This window comes from Passer montanus, unplaced genomic scaffold, assembly GCF_014805655.1.
Source record: "Passer montanus isolate IOZ18808 unplaced genomic scaffold, ASM1480565v1 scaffold1, whole genome shotgun sequence".
NCBI classification, from domain to species: domain Eukaryota; kingdom Metazoa; phylum Chordata; class Aves; order Passeriformes; family Passeridae; genus Passer; species Passer montanus.
Window position 1 is genome coordinate 7724214 of NW_024356504.1, and position 24866 is coordinate 7749079.

General features: G+C 36.0%; 1 protein-coding gene across 2 annotated transcripts in view; it reads left to right on the forward strand.

Moving 5' to 3' along the window:
• The window catches only part of OLA1 (Obg like ATPase 1), a 92304-nt gene that overhangs the window by 64941 nt on the left and 2497 nt on the right, over positions 1–24866 (forward strand). For both annotated transcript variants that reach the window (XM_039699176.1, XM_039699185.1), the window contains 3 exons: positions 19863–20003; positions 20692–20788; positions 22863–22985. In XM_039699176.1, coding sequence (XP_039555110.1) covers positions 19863–20003; positions 20692–20788; positions 22863–22985 — 361 coding nt within the window. The remainder of the gene's footprint in view (positions 1–19862; positions 20004–20691; positions 20789–22862; positions 22986–24866) is intronic.

Below are 24866 nucleotides of genomic sequence, written 5' to 3' on the forward strand. Positions count from 1 at the left end.
GAATATAAATCTAAATAATGTTTGGAGCTTACTGTGCTCTGGTATTAATTTCTAAAGCCTGAAGAAATGTTTAGAAGATAAATATTTGGAAGAGACTTAAGTGTGTATGCTGGTATTGTACTTCATTGGGTTTAATCAGATTCATTGTATCAAGTCTTCCTCTTGTTCTTATCCATTGGCACAGTAGTACATTCCTGAAGCAAAAATGTATTTCAATCCAAATGGCTTTTATTAAAGAAAAAAAAAAGAAAATAAAATCTTACACCTAATACATTGAAAACCTGCACAATATTGCCGATCTAAAACATGTGATGGTACTTCCAGCTCATGTTTTGTTTCAGAGGCTCATTAAATGCATACCTGTTTTTTATTTAATAAAATCTTAATGTCCCAGGATATTCAGAATAATGAAGTGTGCATGCATGTGCATGTGTGTTCAGTTTCCCATAGGATTTTTGAAAATTATTATTAGTAGTATTATTTAAAAATAACTTTATGGAGGGTAAATGTTTGTCTTTGGCTCCCTCTATCTGCCTGTCCCTACTTGTCTTTGTGAACTAACATTTGTTCATAACTTGATGCATCATATAGATTAGAATCAGTAGATAAGAGGTCTACAAGTATTTCATATTAGCATTTGGTTAAATAAATAAATAAATAGAATTATGGTAAAGAGACCTGGAGGACTAGTAAGAAATGTAGTTTTCAAGCATAAAAGCAAGGTTAATGTCTTTGTGCTCAGACAGTGTCTTGTTGAAGTACATTTCCATTCCATTCAGAGTCTAATTTTTGTACTAGGCTTTCCATAAAGACACAGCTATATGATCACAGTACAGTAAATTGAAACGTGGGTTTAGCTGCCGGTCTTGCAGTAGCGTGTAGTGTTTGATAGCCTTTTGTTTCTGGTCTCTAGTTATGTTAGTACCCTGTTGACATGGAAGGTAACTAGATTGTTCTATTACTGATTTCTGACAAACAGAAATTGTTTGATATGCTAAAGCTCTTTCTGACAGAAGATAGAAAGTTTTGACAAACATGCATGGCACAGCAAGTGTCCAATTCTAAAGAGCAAAATAAATGCAAACCACCATTATGGGGAACACAAACAGCCTGAAAGCAAGTTATCAGTAAGCAAATAATTGTTGAACTGTTATGAATGGAATAGGATGTTGAAATAGGGCATGATTGGCTGATGTTACATATGTCCTTGATTACCTTCCTTGTGCTTTTATCCTAATAAGTGACATTCTTTGTATTCCCTTGGATGGCTAGACAGTCTGACACTGAAGAAGAATAAATATTGCATGTGGTACACATTAAGCTGTCATCTAGGACAGCATTTATAAAAAGTAACTAGAAAAATTCATAAGAAATTCTGCAGTGCTACAGTTTCCTGGCTCCAGTCATAATTGTCAAAGTTCTTGACACATTCAGGTCTTCTGAAATGATTTGGGTTTACAGCTACTTGGTGTATGAATAATTATTAAGGATTCATTTTTTCTGATAATGCAGACTGTTAATGTTCTCGAAATGATGCATTTTCACTGAAGACCATGGAGTGATAAAAAAAAACCCAAACCAGTGTTGTGTATGTAGCTAGTTCTCTTGCAGCAGTCGGAACTAAAAGATGTATTTGTATAAAATAAAACTGAATGATAAAATTAAGGAGCTAATTTTCAAATACTGTCTTTGAATCTTGGTAGAAAATCCATTATGAGCTCGTGTATTGTTACAAATTATTGAAAATTATTGTAATTTGGAAATGGACCTTTTTATGTAAAATATCAACCTTCTGTTTTTCTTCACTGACTTGAAATTAAGACTCAAAAGCAACATAGCAGGATATCATCATCTCTGCAAGGGCAATGGAGAAAACCCCTTTTGAACTATCTAGGCTGATGAGTTAGTGTTTGAATGGTAATTATTTTACTCTTCAATTTCAAGAAGAGGGAAGTGTAGGAATTCCATTCTTTGTACTCCTAAATCCCTGAATTCCTTGTGGTGGCTTGAACATTGACCAAGAAATATTTTATGGCCCGTTTGTACTTCCATGTATATATGTGTTGCCTAACACAATGCCATGATACTCACTGCAGTTTGACACAAAAATTCATGATCAGCATTTTAAAGGTTTGTCACAGTTCTGTCACTGTCCATGTCATGGGAAACTGTACACTGTATTCATTGTATAACCTGGTTTCACTTCATATGAAAATGCAGCCTTCTTTCATTATTGTTTAGTTCATGTGAATAGGGTTTTTTTATTATTGCTATTTTTTAACTGCATTAAGCATATCCCATAAGGAAGAAGGGAAAAAGCCTGTTACCACCTCATCAAGTTACTTGAGGATTAACATAATTTTATAGGTGACATTGTGCTTATTCTCATTCCTCTTCCAAGCAGCCTATAACTTACAAGATCTCATTGTGAGTAGCTTGGAATGGGAAAATAGACCCATTGGCTCTTTCATAAAATTTGCATTTGATGTTAAATGAAAGTCTTAAAAGAGTTCCTAGAAAAGGGTTGGAAAAAAAATCTGTATTCATGTGAGGGATAAAGCTGAAACACCTGTTTAGGTTGAAAAAAGTTTTCTCCAAGTATAACACTACTCAAATGTTACAGGTAACTGTTAACTCTGTGGACCACTACAGAGCACAAAATATTTGCCCAACTGGTAAATTGAACTGTAAGCCCCACTGTGGGAAATTGCTTTGCTGTGCTCCAAACAGCAGTTATCTTAGTAATTGTACCTGAATTCTTTTGTGGCTAATAGACAGTTGATGTCCTTCTTACCATGACAGAATTAGTTTATTGCAGTATTGTAATTGTAAAAAAATCAGGTAAGATGTGTTCATGTAGTTTGAGATGGGCTGAGTATGATTTTTAATTGGTGCTTTGAGAGCACAGGCGTTTGAGTTGAGAATGTGCATAACCCTGCATTTCACATTCTAAACCGGCACTCGCAACAAGGAGCTTATCAGAGCAAATTGTCTAGTCCATCCCCTTCCTCACTCAAAACCTAATGACCCTTTATCATCATGGTTTAGATTGCTGGACACAGATGTGAGAAAATACAAGTAATCTACAGGTAACTACAGTAGCTGCACTGATGTTCTCAGAGAACTGACTGCTGGGAAGATAAAAAGCTTCCCACAGAGCCTGTGACTTTCCAGCAGCAAAGCACATCATGAGCTCATACATGAAGTTTTATTTGCTGAAGATTCACAATAAGATGCATTAGGACATTCAGCAGGGTCCCTTCTTAGATGAGCACAAGAATTCAGTGGGGTTGTTAGTTGATGCACTAGTGCATGGCTTCACACTAAAAAACCAAAACTAGAAAGTGCGACGATACCGATAACGTTTCTTTTTGAGAAAACCACAAACTGCTGCTATGATGTATTGATGTTAACATAGTTTGTTCCTTGTTGTAGGTCATCTAATGTCATTGGACTTTTTGTCTTGCTATGGAAAGTATTCAGGTGTGAAGCAAATGTTAGGAAACAAAGCTGCTGGCTGTTGAAATACAGTTAGTAGTACATGTGAGATATGAAGAAGTAAAGTAGAAGTAAAGTCTTAAAGGAAAGACTTGTGTATAATTACCATCTTTTTCACTCAGCATTTTTTGCTGTAATCATAAAGTAGATCTAACAGTCTCTGTGTTCAGATATTTTGCCAAGGAATGGGAAGGAAATAAAATATTGTTCAGATAAATTTCACATACCCTAAAGTTAATAAGGTATCTTGTTTACTGTTTTTAAATTTTTTAAATTTTTTTTCTTTGTAATTCAAGAAGCAGTTTTTAGTGGTTCAGTAAGGTTGAAATGTATCTATTGAACCATATGGGAATGATCAGTGTGAATCAGTGTGTCCGCACTTTTTCTCCTCTAAAGTAACTTAAGTATAAGCAAGTTACTTATGTAGGAAAAAATGAACGTGAATACCCAAATGTTTTTTCCATCCCCCCCTCTTTTTTAATCATCTATAAATTTAGAGGTGAGGAAAGAGATAACATGGCATGAGAGGTACAGGTCATCCAGAAATAGTGATTCACAGAGGGTGGTATTAATTATTAAGCAGGCAGTAAGCATAACAGTGGTCTTTGCAGAGAATGGTAATCCCTCAAAAAGCCTAAAATGCAAGCTTAAGAAAACCTGTGAACAGCCTCCTCCCACCCAGAAAAAAACAAAATACAAATCTCACAAACACCATATCCCTTCCTCTGGTAGGATGAACATGACAAACTTAGGTCTGTTTTTTAGGTGAAGTCCTTCTGCCCTGTTCAATCATCCTCAAAGCTTCTGTGTTCTTAGGGAGCTGCTTTGTTGACAGTTGCTGCTGTTGGTGCCAAACCTTTGAGCAAGAGGGCTGGCTGTCAGGCTGTGCCTCTCGAGCTGAGCCTGTGGCCAGAACAGCAGTCTCCTTAATTTTGTGTCCTGTTGTTTGATCCTCCATGCAAGTGAACTACAAGACACTCTGAAAACTATATAATCTTTACTCCTCGTTCTGTTCTGCTTCTTTATGCCAAATTTCCAGCTTATGCCCACCTAAGTGGTTATAAGCAGAACTCCTTATGCAGAGCCTGACAGACACGCTCTGAGAAATTATTTTCTGTGATTACACATATCTTTTGGTTCACAGTAAAGACATGCAGAAATGTTTTCTCTTGTTCAATAGCAAATAGAACATATGGGGAAAGAAATATATATTCCCTTGTTCTATTTTGTCTTTGAGGAAGACAAAAGAAGTACAGTGCTATACATTCTGAAAGAATTATTCGTCCCCTTTTTAAAGTTTTAAATTATTATGAAACCCATGTACAAATTGCAGCAAACATTGGATATATCCTTTTATGAGATATGCTGTGTTTCGTATTCAGTAGTGACTTTAATTCTCAACTACAGTAGACATACAGAAAACCAGAAAAAACGTTGGCTGTTACAAAGTTTTGTTTGAGCTTTTTAAACTGAGTGATTAGCAGAAATAATGACCCTGTCAGCCTTAATCACATTAAAATGTGGTTAACATCATTTAATTTTTTCTACTTAATATGCGAAAATTTCCAGTAGATTTGCAGTGAAGGCCATTGAAATTCCATTAGAACAAGAATAAAAATTTCAGGCATCATTTATTCAGAGAGGGAATAAAGGTCTCGTCTGAAAACTGCTGAATCTTCCTATTAGAGAAACTATGAATCATTGCATTGAGCAGTACCTTTAGCTTCTATAGTACTGAATCTAGGTTGCTTCTGAATGAGTGGAATGCATTTTTAGCGTGGTGCTTTTCTGAAAATTGCAGCATGTAAGTGTTTTTTCAAATTCAGTAAGAGCTTTCTCTGTAAAGGATTGTTATATAATCTGTTTTAACTGCTGTAGGGCTGGGAAATGCTTCTGGTTTAGGCATCTTATCACTGAAGTTCCATACATTGTGTTATTTTTATTGCAACATAAAAAAAGATGTCCTCTTTCTGATTGATTCATAATGTATAGTTGGGCTTTCTTTGTGGTGAAAAGTAAATTTGAGGACGTGCTTGAGGACAGCTTTGACTTGAGTATTGTCATATGAAGTCTTTAGCACTCTTGGCATTTCTTATTGCAGGCTCCACAGGTTAGTGCCAGAACATGTACAATAACGATGAATATGTTACAGAAACTATCAGCTGCATATTTTCTGAGAGAAATTTTTGTTTCAGGGAAAGGTACAGTGTTGGTTAATGTCACCATGTTTCAGATTGCTATATTTATATCCCCATTTTTTATTCCTTTTCGTAACGACATGGTATATATCTTTATTGTCTCTGGTACTTAAACTGTACAGTGTATTGTTTGTTTGTTTTTGTTTATTAAACTGGTATTTTGTACCTGAGCCTTGTTTATTGCAGCCTATTACATAATTACTTTGTCCACTTTTTAGTGGGAAAAATCATAAATATGCATTTGATTTGTGCAGAATGGTTTTCAGAATGTCAGTATTTGTACAATTTATTAAAAAAAATATAAGAAAGTACAGTGATAGATGATTAATGTAATACTAAATACTGTAGATACACAGTGGTAAAGGATTTTTCCTTGAAATAGCTGTTGCTAAATTTAAGAACTAAGCAGACCTGACAGGAATTTGGAAGTGTCTCAGACGTACCTCTGCATGTTGAAGCATGAATGAAGCTGAGCAGGAAGTGTGTCTGTGACCAGGAGCAGAACAGGTAACCCTGCTAATGAGATAAAAGGAAGTAGGGGTGTGGGAGTGACCAAAGCAAGGGTAGGAGGGAGGTGTGGATTCAGTGACGTTTCAGTTCTGTGGGTCACATTTGGAAGCAACTTGCTAAAGAGCTCTTGGGCCAGGATGGAAGGCTTTGAAGACTGGAGAATAACACTGGGAGAAGAAAGCAGAGTGAGCAACAGAATGTTGGATGGGAAAGTGGCCATATTTGAGGGAAAATGATCAGAAGAGACTGCACTCACTAGATTTTTCTCCTTGGAATGCATGGCATGAAATTCAAAGGTACTATGTGTTTTTGTTTCTGTGCTCTTGTCAAGTACCTGTGACACCTTGCAGCAGAACAGCTTCTAGTCTACTCAGGGGCAAATGCTCCCTGTAGTTCCATTAGCTCAAAGATAGGTTTGTGTAATGGGTATTTAATGAGTACATTCAGTTTAGGATTCAGCATGTTTATTGGTGGCTTTTTTATAAATTGGAAATTATGTGCTGCTATATTAAGTGTCTTAATGCTGTAATGGGACACATTTCAAAGTCAGAAAATGTCACAATGAAGGTTGTCAGTGCGGTTCACAATCTGTGTCCTGCCCCAAAGAGTTGTCTGCTTAGGCATGTGCCTTTCCTTTATGGCCAGCCTTGTTCCATGGAAAGGACAAAGGATGCAGTAGGGTTGGGTAGGTAGGAGACTCCTGATGATGGGATTCCTTTTTTCTGGAGCAAAACTCAATACTAATGTGGGACTGTAGAAGGAGGGCCTTATGTTAAAGGCACATGCCTGAAGATATGGTGAAGGACTGGATTTTTTGTCTCTTTTAATCTGTGATACCAAGTAGGAAAATTTAATTTAAAATTTTTGCACACTTCAAAATTGAAACACTCTTAATTTTCTTCATTTGACCAGTTAGTATAATGAAGTCCGGTGCTATTATTAGTGCTATTTAAAAAATTGTACCTTGTCCATATTTTGAGATAACTTACTGCCAAGCTATGCTTCAGCCACCTCTTCTGCTTTACCTGTGCTGTCCTTGTGAGTGGAATTGGTAACTAAGTATGGTATAATGGGTTACTTCTGACTTTGTTAATTTTATTTTGGAGGAGCAGAACTCATGAAGTCTGATTGTCCAGAAGTTTTGAGTGTTGTTTCCTTACAACAGTGATCCCAAATTTATGCTCCTCCTTTAGAAAGCAGTGACATCAGGCACTGAACACCGGTAGCATCAGTCTGACAGTCCTGCTGCTGCTGGCCAGCACTAGCCAAGTCCAGTATGTGGGGGTTGAGTTCTTTCTGTTGGGAGGTATCCCAGTGAAGGCATTGGTTCTTACAAAAGGTGTAGGAACTTGATTTGTATGAAATTGAGACCTCTTTGTACTCCTGTGCATTTCTGCATAGCATTTAAGTACTTCTGAATTCACAAAGTGTAGTGCTGCCTTGTAACTATATGGTAATCCCTAAATTACTGTAATCCCTCCTCTGCATTCAGTACAGAACCAGTTATTGTTGGTAGCTACACAGTATAATGACTTCCATAAATTAATTAAGGTGGTGATTTGTTGTGGATTTTTTTTAACAGTGGCTGATTGTTCTGCACTTAGTATTGGAAGGCAGTTCACAGAACCTTGCTGCTGCCTTGGGTTGAAAATGTTCTGCTAATTTCCAGCCCATGGTTTTGTTTTTTTGTTTTTTTATTTCATTGGTGGTTCAGGCAGATTTGTCCTGTAGATTAAACAGTATCTTACCTAATTGGTGTTTATCTCCTTATTTGAAGCAGGCATTATCAATTTTCTGTGTGTCATTTACATGAAGTTCTCATCCCTCTGATAATCTTAGACCTGTTCTGAATTTAGCTGACCACAGTTGCATGTAGTGCTCCATATGCTTTCAGGAATACCTTGTGTGCAGATATAATACATCCTGTTAAGCAAAGGGAAGCAGTTCCAGTGGGATCTGTAGAAGATATTTGCCTTTTCCCTGTTGCATTGTCCTGATGGCTTGTAATTGCTTTGAAGAACACTAACCTAGTGTGATCTCCCTTCTCTGTCACTTTCAATTGATGATGATGACTTTCTTTGAAGAAGATGTCTCCTGCTCCGGTACTGAGCATAAAATTTGCGTGCAACTAATGTTTGTGTCAAGGTCATTAATGTATTTAACATGATCTGTCCTGAGTTTGCTCCTGGTGAAGTTTGATTTAGTACCCTAAAAGATTAATTTGTTCTGTTGTATTCAGTGCATTGCTCAGTCCTCAGTCTCTACAAATCCTCTTTCTCTTCTTCTCCAGCTGAATGAGTAGTTTCATACACAGCACACTATCAAATACTTTATAGATGCATTTCTCCTGCACAGAAAATCATATGTCATATCAATGAGAGAATAAATTTATCAGGACATGCTTTATTTTTTCCTTTAAACCAAATTACTTGTGTTTACCCAAGGTTATTTTCTGTCATCATTTCTTCTTTGATGGTATCATTACTCAACCAAACTAAGACTAAAATTGCATTGTGTATGTTGATTAAGTGACTCTTTGGTGGAGAAACGCATAGACTATCATGTCCCAGAATAACTGCCCAATATTTTAGTATTTGGCTAGGTCTACTTTTAACCATCTTTTACTTACTAGGGCTCTTCCCTCTTGAGCAGGTCTTTGCCAAACTTAAATTCTGTGCTGCTTCTAAAACAGAAGAAAACGTGAGCATTAAAATAGGAGCAGTGCTTTTAATTGAAAACGTCATTGAAATGTTCATTTCTACTGAAACATTTCTCAAACTGTATGTGCTAGAAGATTGTAGGTGATTGCTTGAAGCAAATAGGCAGCATTTCTAATGATAAGAAATCATCTGGATGGAAGTTGAATAGTTCACAGTGTCAGTAGTGCTTTGGGTATATGTATTAATTTTTGTCATCACTTGCCTAATTGCATGAAGTGTTTTCAACTGCTGTTTTGGATAGCAAGCATGAATAAAGTAGAAATCATTTTATAGAGGCTGTTAGAAGTCTATATATATTTTTTTACTTGGGAGATGAATAATGTTTTACATTTTTAATGGCTGCACATTATTGTCATAGTTTTTCTTTTCAGTGTAACTGTAGATCAGATCACATTCCTTATAGTATATCCCATGTATGTTTGAACTACTTTGAAAAAATGAAATGATGTGATGTTTAGCTACAGAGAAACGTCAAAAACAATGCATTTATATGATATGAAAGATTTGCAAGTGCAAGCTAGCAATTGATAGTAATATTATAATTAGCTCTTTATAACAGCCTGTTTTTTATTCATGAACATTTTCATTTATGTTGACAACTATCATGTTTTGCCACCACACATGGAGCCTTTTCTTTACTCAGGAGAGACTGAACATGGATTAGTATGTTTTTGGGCTTATGTTCTGAATTTATTGAAAAATGGTTTCTGGGCCAAGTCACAAAAATAAAAGTAGCTTGCTTTTTAGGTTTGGCTTTTTGATCCTATTGTAAGTGCTAGTGTTTGTAAGGGTAAAGCATACCACAGAGCACTGTAACTTCAAGGTGGAGTTCTTCTCAGTGAAATTGGTTTTTTTATTGTTGAAATTGCTGAGGGTGTTGAATGCTTCCTAATCCCACAACTGATACAAAAATGAAGATAGGTAAGATAGCAGTTTTATAATATATCACATTAATTTTTGTACTTGCAAATAAAAATGTTTTGTGCATACCCACCCACAGAATAAGATTATTTTCTTCTGACATAAATATACTTTGTCATTCCATTTTCAGCCTTAAAAATCTGTGTCTAACGGATCCTTTAGTCTGTCAGATAAATGAAGCGTGACACTGATCCAGATACTTATCCTGGCTTCTGAAAAAAATCAAAGTTACTGCTCCCCTAGGACAAGTACGTTTTAGTAGATGATTCAGACATGGTTAATTTTTTTTCCATTTCACCATAGTTTGGACAGGTAAACAGACTGTGTCTGTGGAATTGAACATTTCTGTGACAGCTTTTCAAATTAGTGAAATACATTTCATACAAGGCATCTCTGCACACTGTGAAAATCCTGAACTCGTTCAGTGCATTGCTCGGACATGGACAGGTTCATATGACAGTACAGTGTGTGCTGTTGGGTTTATTAGACATTGTTTTGGGGAAGTTGATCAGCAGGAGGCAAGACCGAGGCCCATCACAATTTTATGTGTGTCTTGGGCATATAAGGTGAGGGTTAGTTTCTAAAGCAGCCTATGGAAAGAGGAGAGGGGAGATGCTTTAAGAAGAAAATGAGAATGGGAGCCCTAATTTAAGTACTCTGAATTGCCCTCAGAAGAGCCTCCTACTTCATTAACTATATAGGGAGCAGAGCTAGATTAGGTGTCTAAATCAGGGGTGTGAAATAAAGCCTTGTGTTCTTTGAGTTGTACTAGGTTGAGTATTAACCATTCAACTAAACACTTCTGCTATTATACTGAGAGTTTTGGGGATGTTCTTTCTCTGGATAAATGCCAAAGTTAATTTCTCTTCTGTTGAGTAGCATATTCCAGCCTAATAGCAAGTTTGATCTTTTTTTCATCAGAACCCCCACAATTTAGCCCAGTGTCGCCAGCTTCTGTGATTCTTTTTATTCATCTCATTAAAACTTTCTTGAAGCATACAATTGTAGTGTTGAGTGATCACAAAATGTGAGTAAGTAGTTGTTAATGGCCCAAGGGTGCAGGGGGAATAAGCATGGTTTATTATTTTAAATCAAATATTCTTATTGTAGTAATATTTGACTCACAGTTTTAATACTTATGGTAATTTTTAGCAACTGATAGAGGAAGAGAACCTTCATGTGAATTCTTTGGTCTGGAGAGGCTCTGGAATAAAGATCAGGCAGGCTAATTCTGGAGAAGTGAGGAAGGCATTTCCCTCTATCTTTTGTGAGTAGGAGAGGGTATTTCAGTAAGAGAACTAGGGAGGAATATGCTAACCCAGTATATTTAGGTTTCATTAAATTGAAACCATTAAAGTGAAAGCCAAAACTAACAATGTCATAGTCTGCATTTGTGTTACCCATTGCAGAACCTTAAATTAACAATAGAGAAATGTTGCCAATTAGTCTTTATATAGTGCCTTATTTCAAGTATCATTAGTATATATTTATTTCCTTACATGGGATTTTTATATAGACTTTTTTTTTTCTTGCAGTATGGCTTGGTATTTGCTTGCATGCACATAGTATATAAAATAATTAAAGAATAAAATAATTTTTAAAATAATAATAAAATAATGAATAAATTTAAAATTATGTTGTCCATTTTGCGTTTCATGTAAACTTTCTCTTGTTAAGGCATCACATCTTTGGGGGGTTTTTTGTCATTACTCTTATTTATGAATGGCTCATAACTTTTTATGAGTTTATATGTTTGAGACTTTAATAGCATTGATATGAATTGTCTTGCTATGTACAGGACTCTCAAGAATAGCTTTCCATGTGATATGAAGAAGTCCTGTCAAGAGACAAAACTTAAAATTATCATTCTACTAATCTGTAATAGCTCAGTCATCATCAATTTGCACGGAAGTCTTGTGTCTGAGATTTGCTCCTTCTGCTATAATTTATGAATGAGTAATTGTTAAATTATTTTGTTACAATTTTCAAGATAACCATTCTAAATATGCCTTTCATAAATGATAGCAGAAAGAATGACAAGATGTGACTTCAAAAGCTTCTTTCTGATCCAAAGTATATGTGCTTAAGTAGGGCTTGTTGTGCCCATACCTAGGAAATGTAATGTGCAAGTAAGTTGCAGTCTCTGTTGTTATGTGGGTTCATCAGTAGTTCAGTCTTGGCTGTTCTTGATCCTTGCAACAGCCATCTCTTTTTTGTCATTTTAGTTCAGACAGAGTTAGTGTTCACAACTGGCAGACCAAGGAGACTGTGAGCCTTTCCCGTGCCAGCAGGTGCTACAGTGGCACTGTAGTACCACTTGTTGTTTAAGTCATAATTTGATTTGAATTGGTTGTGATACCAATTTATAATTGGTTTCAATCACCCTAGTGGGGACCATAATTTGGGTAGGGATATTACTACAATCTTGAAAATTAAATCAGAAAGTAATGTTTTGAAAATGGATTTTAAGATCTTTATTCTTCATAAATGATGCTTCTTACAAATGTTTGAAATAGGGTTACCTTGACTGAGCTTTTGTTAGATTATACAGGCTGCATAATATTCTGAAAAATCTTTTCTTACTGGGAGCTCTACATATATAGATCAGCAGAAAAAGTCATCCAAGATTATTTTTCTTCTTTGTCTTTCTGCCATCTTGATGTTTTTTAATTCAAAGTGGTTGTAGTCCATGAACTTTATTTTCCTGTTATGTGTGCTTCTCCTAGATACAGAAATTTTTTGTCCATTAACTGCTGTCTGTTCTGGATTACAGGTTCATGTACTCTGGTATTATTTCTTTCACAGCTCCCACATCTTGCAAACCAAAAAAGTTTCATGTCAGTTAAGCCAAATCTGTATATGAAATATGTGCAAAAAGTGGTTGATCATACATACAAATTTGTAAGTGAAGTGTTGTGTCCTTATGTGTTTTTAGCATACCATTAAAGTGCCAATGTCTCTGGGTAGCTCTCTAGACCAGGTAAGCTAAGAAACCTTTGTGCTACCGTGTTATGTCAGTTTGTTAACAGAGCTTTATCTTGAGGGCATAAAGGGATTTTCAGAATATTGCCTTGATTTTTTAAATTCTCTTGTCAACCAGTGTTTTCTGCCTGGAAACATCCATTTATAAGTGATCTCATATGGGATAATTTTTACTCAGGATTCCTGCTATTTTTAAGCATTCTTCAATAATAAATAACGATATTCCTGGTTGAACTTGGCTCCAAAATTGGTATTTTTTGGGTGGTTGGCTAACTTAAGACATGCTGTTCTTAGTAGTCTTCACCTGTTCCTGCGCCACCCTTCAGTTATATTGGCACAGCCAGTTCTAAGGATATATGGGAAAGTGAACTGGTCCATCTTAAAAGACAATAGCTGGAGAGGGGAGCTGTGAAAGAACTAAATTCTCCCTCCAAAAGCTGCTTTTTTACTGGACTATTTTTGTTGGTGAACAGCTTGAGATTGCCTAGAGGGAGTGCTGTAGAGGCCCTGCTCCATGTGCTGCAGCTGGTAGCAGAAAAGCAAGTGTAACATCTGGATGGGTAAGGAATGAGATGAGAAGCTCATGTCCAGGTTCTAAAAATGTTTCTTTAAAATCTGGGATGCAACTTGAATAAAATAGTAGATGCAATACTAGTCACCCCATCTAACAAATGATGTTGCAGAATTATTGGGGATTGAAGATAATGGCCATGATAGAGATCAAGGCTTTGGAAGAACTTGCTTTGACACACGAGGCAGAGAACCTGGGATTACTTACATTTCAAAGGAGAATGTTGAGGAGTTATAAACCCATCTATAATAAATGTCAATGATAGTGTTGGTCAGGAATGTCTATGATTCTTTTTTTGATACAATGTAAGTTGAAATTACAATGGAGTTTAAAAATATGAAATCTGGATCTGGTAGAATGAGATACTTTATGTATCCATTCTGTCATAAGATTCCTGTGATCATGGGATGTGTGGCAAGTCCCTAAAAGGTAAAGAATTTTAAGGGCTGTTCCACTTCTTTTTTCAAGGCTCAAGTCAGCCTGTGTTAGGAGATGGCAGTGATATCTAACATGGGAGATGGGTTCTCCACGCTGGCCTCTTGTAAGGTTCAGGTGGATGCAGTGACTAAATACTGGAGGTGGTATGGACACTGGGCTATGGGAAGGCAGGGAGGAGCTGAAAGCATTCAGGCAATGCAGGATAAATGGAGATCTGAGTTCCTCAAGCTCTTGTCCTGAGGGGCTGAGAGGAGGTGCTTGGCCAGAGAGCAGCCCAGTGCATGGAGGCAGTGCTTTTGTTCTGAACTGTTACTAGAAAGCATTTGCAGGTGAGGGCTGGGAAAGGGCTTTTTGAAATTGAAGGCTTGCTGTGTTTCATCTGGCCAGCTGGGAACAGGGAATAAAAAAATAAACTTATAAGCATTACTGATGATTTAAGATGTGGTTGCTGAAGTACTCCCAAACCTTCTGTAGATTTGTCATCTTCATAAACTTATCATGGTGATGAAGACGGTACCTTTTTTCTCCTTAATGTTCTCCTGTTTAGTCATTCTTCTTATGTAATGCAAGAAGAAAGGGATACTCAAGAGAAAGGCACCTAGAGCACAGTGCTCCAATACAGCACCTGTGTTTTCCCTTTCTTCACTTCTGCCACAGACCATTTCTGTGATACACAATCATTATATACATTAGTTTTATATTTTATTTGTATATACATTTGTTCTGTTGTTTTTGCCAGCCCATCCTTCGTTAACTGTAGACATTTGGAATGGAAGCTTCCTGAAGCTGTGACTGTTTCTATCTCCATAAGGATACATACACATACTATCCTCATCTGTGCACAGCACTGAGAACAGTGGGACCTGGTCTCCATGGAGCCTGTGCACGCTACCAGAGCAGAAGGGAAGGACATCTCCTAGGCACTGTGCCATGCAGTACTGGTGCTTAGGTAGACAAGGTCTTCCTCTCCCATCCTACCAAATCAACTAAACCTAGTTGTCCTCATGGTTTTAGGAAGTGGCAAAAGAAACAGTTCTTGCCTAACTCGTCATCATTTTGTGGTTTCATTTGGAACCTCATAATGGATGAGATTTCAAAAGACAAAAGAAATTTCACAAAGAGGAGAGAACAAGAAGAGATTTTTAAGTCAATGATTTTTCTTTTAATTTCAAGAAAAATGTTGGAACAATTCAACCTTTTAATCCCCTAAAAGCAACGCAGTTGTCTTCACAAATTCATGGTGACAGTTCATTACTTGTCCAGATTGTCAGATGTGTCTAATATTTCATTTGTGGTAAATGTAATGGTTTTGCATATAGCAAAAAAATATACTGCCTTTATTAAGCCTTTAAAGGTTTCAGTGCTTTACAACATTGTCATGAACAAGATAGGAAATATTGGCTAGATGGAAACTGCTGGAAGTTGAATGTGCAGGACTGGTTGGGAGATAATGCCCAGAGCATGGTTATCAGTGGTACACTTTCCAAACAAAGAGTCTCGCATTGTGAGATCCGCAGAAGCAGCTACTGGCTAAACACTGTTATGTATTTCCATTAATGAGCTGGATGATGAGCACTCTTGTTAAATCTCTGGATGACCCCCATTCTAAGAGATGTCCACATATGTGTAGAACAAAATTAGGACTTTGGAGCATCTCAAGAAACAAGAAATCATTAGGAAAAAATAGCCACAGTGCAACTCCTGAGAAGGATTTTATACAGGAATAATTAACTATGCAAACATAGTATTAAGAATAGCTAGTCAGATGGGGTCATGCAAGAAGTTACAACCTGAGCATGAGATAATGTTGCAATGCTGTCAGAAAAAAGCAAATACTAGACTGGGTTTAATAAACAGGAAAATCACCTGAAAAATGAGTTAATCCTCTAGCTATTCTTAATGTTTATAATATATTATTATTGAAAGCTCTGAGAAGTGCATTGGTACTATGTGCTTTCAGAAGCTTTTAGACCAATTGAAGAGAGTCCAAACAAAAAGGTTCGAAGTTACAAGTAATATGTGGCTTACAAGGAAGGCTAAAAATAAAAACTACCTAAAATTTTTAAGGTATAAATAGGGAGTGTGTATTCTTGGTCCACAGCCCATAGGCTCAGTTTAACTCAAATAAAGGTGGCTGAGGCTCCACTTGTGGAAAACTTCAACAATAGGGAGCAAGCACTAAACAGATGGAGTTTAGAAGCCTTTAAAAATTGGTATTGTGCAGAACTGCCAACAGGAAGAGCCTGTTGGAATTTTTAAGTCCTCTTATTCTCATTCCTATCTGTTGATCTTTTTTTGCAGTCTTTTGTAAATTTTGATCATTTAGTTTGGTCTTACCTACATTTTTTTCTTTCCTTCTTGCGCTGCCTGGTATTTTCTTTTTTCTTGCTGTGCTCTTTTGTTTCTTCCATTTTCCACTCATAATTCACATATAGAACAGAAAAACAGTTGTTTCTCTTCCATTAATTATGTGGGTTTTTTGGTCTTGCTTGTACAAAAGCATACTTTCACAAATCACCTTTCTTCTCAGGGGTCAGTTTTTCAGATCATCTTGTCTTGCAGGTGTCCACTGAGCTTAAGATTTCTCTGCAGCTTCTCTCTTCCATCACTACTTCTGATTTCCATCTGAACTCTGTCTCTGTTCCCAGCTGGATCTCTCATGTGAAACTCTCTCAAATATTGATTTGTAGGTAATATACTTTCTGCACCTTTTATACCTTTTTATTTTGGCTGGCTGCAGGTGTTGGTTTTTTCTGCCTCAGTCAGCATCACCATTTAAAGGGAACGAAATTCTGTACAACTCCTGTTTCTGGTGCTGTTTGCTTATTGGCCTTCTCAGTGAGTGCCATCATTTTTAAACCTTTCTCCAAGGTCTTTTGCATCCTGATTTAGTATCAGGAGTTAACTCTGGTAGTTGCCCTGATCCATCTGCACTTGAAGTCAGTGGTTTGGCCCCAGTGGTTTACTAGGTATGCTGATAATGCTGCTGATATTTCTTACGTCCTAATCAAACAACAGTCAGTGTTAGGTGGAAATGAGCATCTGAATTCCTCTTTAGTGTTTTCCCTGGTAAGAAATTTGAGTGCTGCCTTCACTTGCAAGTTGATGAGGTCTGGTTTTGCACTTGCCTTGGTTTTGTTCTTGTGTCAGGCTTTTATACAGTCATAATATGCTTTTTTGCTTGCCATCACAGAATGAATGGATGTCTTGCTGTCTCGTGAGTCTGTATTTTTTTTCCAGAAAAGATATTTTGTCTGTTTTCTGGCATCAATCAGACTTCAATTGAGGAACCCTCTGTAGTTGCTGTTGGCACGCTCCTCTCCACAGGGAAGGGAGGAACCAAGCTACCCCACTTGGGAAAGTCTGTGGATATTGCAGGAATCCCACTCTGTTACACTGTTTTCACTTAGGTTTTGGTTTACTTTGTTAAGAAGGGTTTTCATCTCGAGCAGTTCCTCATTTCTTAAAGTAGTTTCAGCTGTTAATCATGGTCATTGGTGCTGTCAGTTCTACTTTTTGGTTTTTTACTTTTCATTTTTTTTACATTTTAGTGTGCAGTGGGGGTTTTTAAGTATTAAAAGTCTTTAAGCATAAAATCCTTTTTCATTTTTCATTATTCATTTTAAACTATAGCGTGAAATAATGGTGAGATACTCCAGGATTTGCTTATCTTAACAAAGGCCGAGAATGAGTGTACTATTGCTGTCCTTTTACAGACATACATAATTTTTTTTGGAAAAATTAAGTGCTCAAATAAAACAGACTTTGACATTAATTGTTACCATTTGTTAAGACCATTTTGTTCCGTTTGGCACACTTGGTTATCTGTAACAGGAAGGCAAATATGCACTATTATTTTACTGATTATTAGTTAAGCATTCTACTTTGGGGAAAATGTAAATTAGAACTACATCAATATTTATATTTGAGTGTTTACCTTTTTGTGTATTTTCTTTATTTTGATCACATTTAGGGGAATTCCTTGGTACTTTTCAGTAATTTCTGTGACACTGAAAGTCACAAAAGTAAAAGACTCGGGCAGAGAACCTGACTGTACAGAGTGGGATGCACTACCTTATTCTTTCAGTGGGGCTGTAGCAGGTCTGATGTCAGTCACTTCAGAGACCTTTAGACCTCAGTGCTCATTTATTGGTAAAATGTACCAGCTTTGCTCCTGCATTATGAAGATCGTCTGTCAACACTTTGAGATATTCTCCTTTGTTATTAAGCTTGTGATGCTCTACACTGTCAGGTTTTTTGCCAATTATAGTTAAGGTACAATGGTGTATTCACTGGATCAAAGTCTCACACTGGCGGTAGAGGAATGATTTGTAAGTCTTTATTCATCTGAATCGTACAATAGAATACCTGAGGAATGCAAATAATCCCTCTAAGGACTCAATAGAAAAGCTGTTAAAATGACAGTCTAAGACTATTATTATTCTGAATTGGTGTTTTAGCCAAAGTAATTATTTCTTATCGTGTTGTTCCACAATAGTTCTTAGTTTATTAGTCATGATGACCATATTTACCAAACAGAATTTGAATCAAATTTTTGACATTACTTTCATGCTCATTTCAGTTTTTCAGGTTTACACATTTCATTCCATCTTTCTTTGCTTGGCACATTATTTAATTAGTCTGGAGACCAGTGTTAGATAATTCCTTAAAAAAAAAAATCTATAAAGGATGTATGCATGTGTTGAAGTACACTTATGGACTGTAGATTCATTTTGAGATATATTTTCTGTTAAAAGTTGCATTTTAAGGCTCTGAACTTTGATATCCAATTTGTTAGCCAAAATAAATGAGTTAACTGCAAATGTTAGTTTAAGAAATGCTGTTAAATGTCAGATGTCCCATTGAGAAACACACCTTAATTGTGATTTTCACTTCAGTTGTTTCTGAAGGCAGTAGTGTTTCAGTGTCAGTCCTGGATACGAAACTGTGTTTTCACTGGGTAACTGGAGGCAAGAAAAGATTAGTAGAATGAGGATTGAAAAACATTGACAGGGTATTTACATAAGTAAATGATAGAAGACCAGCCTTATATAACAAATGTATGAAAACTGTTGAGTGAACTTCTATATTCTTTGTACCATCTAAAACCATACTCAGTCGGCCATGCACTTAATCTCATAATAGCTCTGATCCCCTGCTATTTTCTCTGACAAATGTGTGTTGATGAACTTGTGGTTGAGTTCATTTTTTTCTGAAGTGACATTTGCATTGATTATTTAAAGGTTTGCAGGCCACAGTTTCAAAGCACTTCAGTATAATAGCAGCTAAAACCTTAGTCTAAACCTTACAGATTAGCAGGACTAAGAAAAAGAACTCAGCAAGCATAAAGCCTGTGCTGTATGGTGGGTACTTCAGGTCTGAAACATCGCTGACACCAAAGTGCTGTGTTTTATGATTTGATTATTTGTGTACAGGAAGTATTCCCATGGCTCCTGTGTTTGCTTGCTGAGCATAGAGCTGTCATTCTTACTGTTCACACATGTTTAGAAATAGTGTCCTATTAACAGTACTGAGTTCCTCACAAGTAATTTATAAATGTCTCCCTTAAATTTACAATAAATACTTGCAGTCATGAATATGATGCTTGTGTTTAAAGATTTTTTTAAATACCATCTACTACTCTAAAGTTTCTACAGAATCCCTCAGTTTTATCACATTTGATAAATATAATTCTTGGAAGTACATTTTTCTGTCAGAAAGTTTTATTCACTTTTTAGACTGCAAGTATTTAACCTCTACCAAACACCTAGTTATTGTCCCAAATTATGCCTATTTCTGTAGATTAAATGCCAAACAGAAACCAGGAAACAGTGAAATGTTAATGGAGTACACCTGAAGCAATTGCTGCCTGTTAATGCCTTGACCTTGGAAAGCAATACACAAAAAGATGGCATCATAAATCCGTGCAATTCTTATGAATATGTATGTGCTACTTGATAATAATGAATGTGGTACAGCCATGCATGCACTACAAGATAATGTTGTGCCCTTTGTTGTCTACAGGTTGATAAAAATTAAAGAGTGGGTGGACAAGCACGACCCGGGTGCTTTGGTCATTCCTTTTAGTGGGGCCTTGGAACTCAAGTTGCAAGATATGAGTGCTGAGGAGAAACAGAAGTATCTGGAAGAGAACATGACACAAAGGTTAATTAGCATTCATTTTCCCTACACTTTATTATCAACTATTTCCTTGCAGTAATTTAATTGCTTGCGCTGATAGAATAATAAATGACAGAGTAATTACCATTATAAAGAGAGAATCTTCTCCTTTCTTTACCATGAGACAGAGTGAAAAGATTTATTTTAAATTAAGTTTTTAACTGTCATCTGTCATCTCTGTACAGTGTTTTAATTATAACATAGGTATTAGTTATGTATATTTTTGAGAAGGAATGATCACCAAAACTGTTTCGTCATCTATGGGGAATAAGGACAGTGGAGAAAATTTTGCCATAATTTTCTGAGGAACTGTAATAAATTGTTTCAATATTGAATTTCAGTCAAAGATATACGCTTTCATGACCTGGAGTCCTGAAAATTGCATGAGACAAGAGTGCTGCCTGATAGGGTGATTTATATTTATCCCATGTTTCTGTAGGTTGCCAAATAAACAAATCAAAATACTATCTTTATGATTTTGCAGTAAAAAAGTAGTTCTTCTGAAGAGAGTTCAAAGTAAAAGGCTACTGCAATTATTGCTCTGTTCAAAAGTAGACCTGCTATCTTCAAAATATGTGATGTCTTTCCTCGTAAATTGATTACTTGGCACATTTAGCTGTTTTATGTGTATATGCTGAATGAATTGGATTCCTTCCCCCTTTTTTTTTTTCAGTGCTTTAGCAAAGATCATTAAGGCTGGATATGCAGCACTCCAACTAGAATACTTTTTCACTGCAGGCCCAGATGAAGTGCGTGCATGGACCATCAGGGTAAGATTCATACTTATTCATCAGCTATATCCAGTTCCACACTATTGAATTCAGATTGATATCACTGACTTTGAAGTTTGTCATGGTGGCGGTTAGCTAGTCATTACAGATGAGGTTTTTGTCCAGGATAACTTTAATTATTTGTGAGCTGCTGAACAGTGAAAGTGGAGCTGCATTGATTGAGGCAGGTAACAATTGATTCTGCCTATTACATAGTCTGAATTTCTTCATCCTGTAGAATCTGTCTACCCTCCTCCTGTGGTCAGAGATAAGACGTACCAGTATTGTGCTTGCTTAATCTGTGTGACTGGGTTTGTCTGCAGTGAAATTGATGTTGCTTTTCATTTTGTATTCACTAAGTTTGTTTGGGTTGCGGATGGTTCATTCCTCCTGTGCTTTGCTGGGATTACATTTTAGCAATAAAAGCAATATAACGTCATTATATTCCTCGTGGATACACAGTTGGGCTCCAAATCCTAAAATCAGTGTGCAGTAATTCAGGTCTTTTACTCACTTTAGTATTTAGACCTAGTTTATTTTGGTAGTTTTATATGTTTATCTGGGAACTTATGTAATGTCTAAAACAATATTATGTATTTTAAGTACTGATGCAGAGTGGTTATAGCCATAGACATCAACTGATTTATTCGATTTATTCCCAGAGGACAGTAAGAGCTGAGCTGTAGTGGTTTGCATTTGAATATAAATATGTTGCAATATAAAGATCAATATAGAAAAAATATTCTGGAATGTGTACAGTTGCAAACTCTTACCTTCGAAAATTACAATGTCAACTTTTTGTGGCACAGTTCAGTCTTTGAGCTTGTATTTTTTGCATCACTGTATTTAGGGCTGTGCAATGAGTTTCAGTGCTGTATTTAATTTCATTCACTGGAATTAATTTGTTTTCATTAATCAACATAATTTCCTGTAAATTTATATTTTTAATAGTACTGCTACAGATGTTTGTGTATGTGTTTTAGCACATTAAACTTATTTTCTTAATAAGGTTTAAGCTTACTTTTTAGCTTTATTTCCTCATCTCTGTTTACATGATAACTGCTTGCTAAAGTCCCTGAAACAGCAACCAAAATAATATAAAACCAGGATTTTGTTGCTCTGATTCTTGCCATAGTTTTTAAAAGCATATCGTGAAATTCCTCTTTTTTCAATAGACGTGCTTGCTCTTTATTAGAGAATTTGAAAGCTGGTTTATCTTAAGACTGATTGTGAGTATCTTTGATTTAATGTGCAAAGATACTTAGTCAGGTAAGCATCAGTGAGTAGCCATATTAACCCAATACATCTTTTATTGTAAAAACTGTGCTTTACAGTGTCAGACTCCTTAGCACTTTAACATGCTTTATTAAGCAGCCTTTAGGTCACCATTATTGCTCAAATTTCTCTCCATGGTTGTGTGTGCACAGAATGTATGTCCTTGTAATTTGAAGCATGCAGCTATAATGCATTCTCCTCTATTGCATGAACTTAAATTATCGTATAGTTGTCGGTGATTTTTTATTTTTTAGTGATTCAGTTTTTGATGTTTTGGTAAGAATACTCAGTTTGTTCTGTATCAAACTTAGTAAAATTATTCTGAAATAAAAATAAGCTAATGTGTACGGCTTGACATACATACATTTCTCATTACAAACGTTGTTCACCATGAATGTTATCTTTAATTGAAAGTATGTGGATATAAGTGAAAGTCTTGAGTAATTCAGATTTTAAAGTTATTTAAAAATCTGTACCTTCCTCACTTTCTGTGTAGAAAGCTTGGGGGTCGAAGCGAATCTCACAACAAAACACAGTCATAGGTTCTAAAATCAATACTGCTGTTGATACCTATTAGGAAAAACAAAGCTGCTGTTCTTTAATGTCGGTTGGTTTATCTGTGGCGAAGGCTCTGCCTGAGTCCCAGTATTGAGCATCGCCCAGCTGCATGTGTGGCATTTTAGCTGATATGAAACAAAGTTTCAGCAGAACCTTAAAGCATGTAAAAAAGGAGAGACCTCTTTCCTGCAATCAATCTTCTTAAATGCAATTAATTTTCTTCTTGTCTTTCGTTTGACAGAAGGGGACGAAGGCTCCTCAGGCAGCAGGGAAGATTCACACAGATTTTGAAAAGGGATTCATTATGGCTGAAGTAATGAAATATGAAGATTTTAAAGAAGGAGGTTCAGAGGCTGCTGTCAAGGTGAGCTCCCCACTTTTTCTTCTTCCTCCACATGTGCCATTCTTCCATTTCAATTCTGAATTTTCACTGGAAAAAAGTTCTTAATGCTAAGTGAATCTTCAGTCACCTCTAGCAATAGACCAAAATTCATTTTCATATTTTACTTAAGAAGGAGTTCACATGTGCCAACTAACTGGGCAGGAATGCAACTATTTCAGTACATATAATAGTGCGTGGACTACATGCCAGCACTAAGACTAAATGTTATGCTGATATATTGGGGTGTTTTTCTCTCTGTTTACGTATTTGTGTTCAGAATTTAATAAGCTTTAAAACTGACTTGTTTTTGAAAAAAGTTTTTAAGATGCAAGAGATTTTTTTAATCACTTCTAAAAGGAAACATGAAACAGAAAAATCTGTTTCTTCTAAAAGTGTGTCGTCTTGTTTTGAAGGACAATATTAAAAATGTCAGATGCAAATGGTTAAGAAAATATCATAATAGAAAATTGTGCTCTTTTTACAGGATTAGTGGGTTCCAGTTTTAGGCTCTGATAAGCATAATTAGGATCTTAAAATTTACCATTTCAGTATTTTATTCAATTGCCCTTTGATGTCTTAATCAAAAATTCCATGCATTAGTTTGGTCGTTCAGGATGGCTGCTATGTGCTATAGGCAGTGAAGATACTTAATGGAAAACTTTTCTCCTTGAGCCTATGCTTCTTTGTGGTGACACTTGTGTTGAGAAGAGTTTCATCTGCTTTCTCAACACTAGAGGGCAGAGACTGCTCAGGTGCCCAAAGTTGTGCCCTTTCAGAGCTCACAAATTATATCTGATTTGACATTAAGTATGAAATGAACTTGTACAAAAAATGTTGTAACCAAAGCTGTTCTTCTCTGTGTTGCTAATGTGTTATTTCCTTCTTCTTTAAGCATAAAAACTTACCTTTATTTCATATACGTTTGATTTCACGTTTGGCATTTTTGACATTTTCTTAAGATTTGTATTTTATGAAATTGCAATTACAAAGTACATTAGTTTGATTTACTCAATCTCAGTATTTCAAGGTTTCTACAAGCAATAATGTGTTAAAGAATTTAAAAGGTTCAGCTTTATTGTTTGCTATTTGATAGCTTGAAAGGTATGCAAAACTATGATTTCAAATTCAGCCTATTCTCAGTGGTATCACTAAGGAAGATCATACTGAGCAGCGGGACTTTAATAGGTTTGTTTGAACCCCAGGAAGTGAGGGAAAAAAATCCCATATAATTGGTTCGTTGCGGCATGTGAACTGCTTTATGAAAAGGGAAGTAGAGTTGTAGTTGTAAAGGGAAGCCACAGCTATAAATAAATCTAATATTCTGCTGTCAGAAACCACTTTACGTAACAGATTCAAATTTTGCCACCATCAGTTTTTGATGCTCAAATATGAGTGTTTTCCCTGAGAGGCTGCATCAGTTAACACCTAGCAAATTAATCAGTATTTTGCTTGTATATTTTTATTTGCTTTTCACAATGTACGATTCTAAAAATGAAACTTCCATGCTCAAATCATGTTTAATGATTAAAATTTTTATTGTTATGACGTTGCTGTAAAACAAGCAGATTTGCATCAGTTTTAAAGTCAAGGTTGGAAAAAAACCTTGTTCTTAGAATAAAGTGTCGTATTCCTCTGGTCTTTTCTAATTTGCATTTAATACAATGTTTCATGCCATAGACAATGCTAATTGCTTTTATATTGCTAGTAAATTTCAAAATTAAATTTAGGCGCTTGTAGGAGTCATCTTAAATAACAGTGGTAATGGGAGTTGCTTGCTTTGTATGTTATCAAGTTGATCGATTTTTAAGTTTGATTTTGTGTGTGTTTAACACCAGTACAGCATAACTAATTTAATGCCAGTGC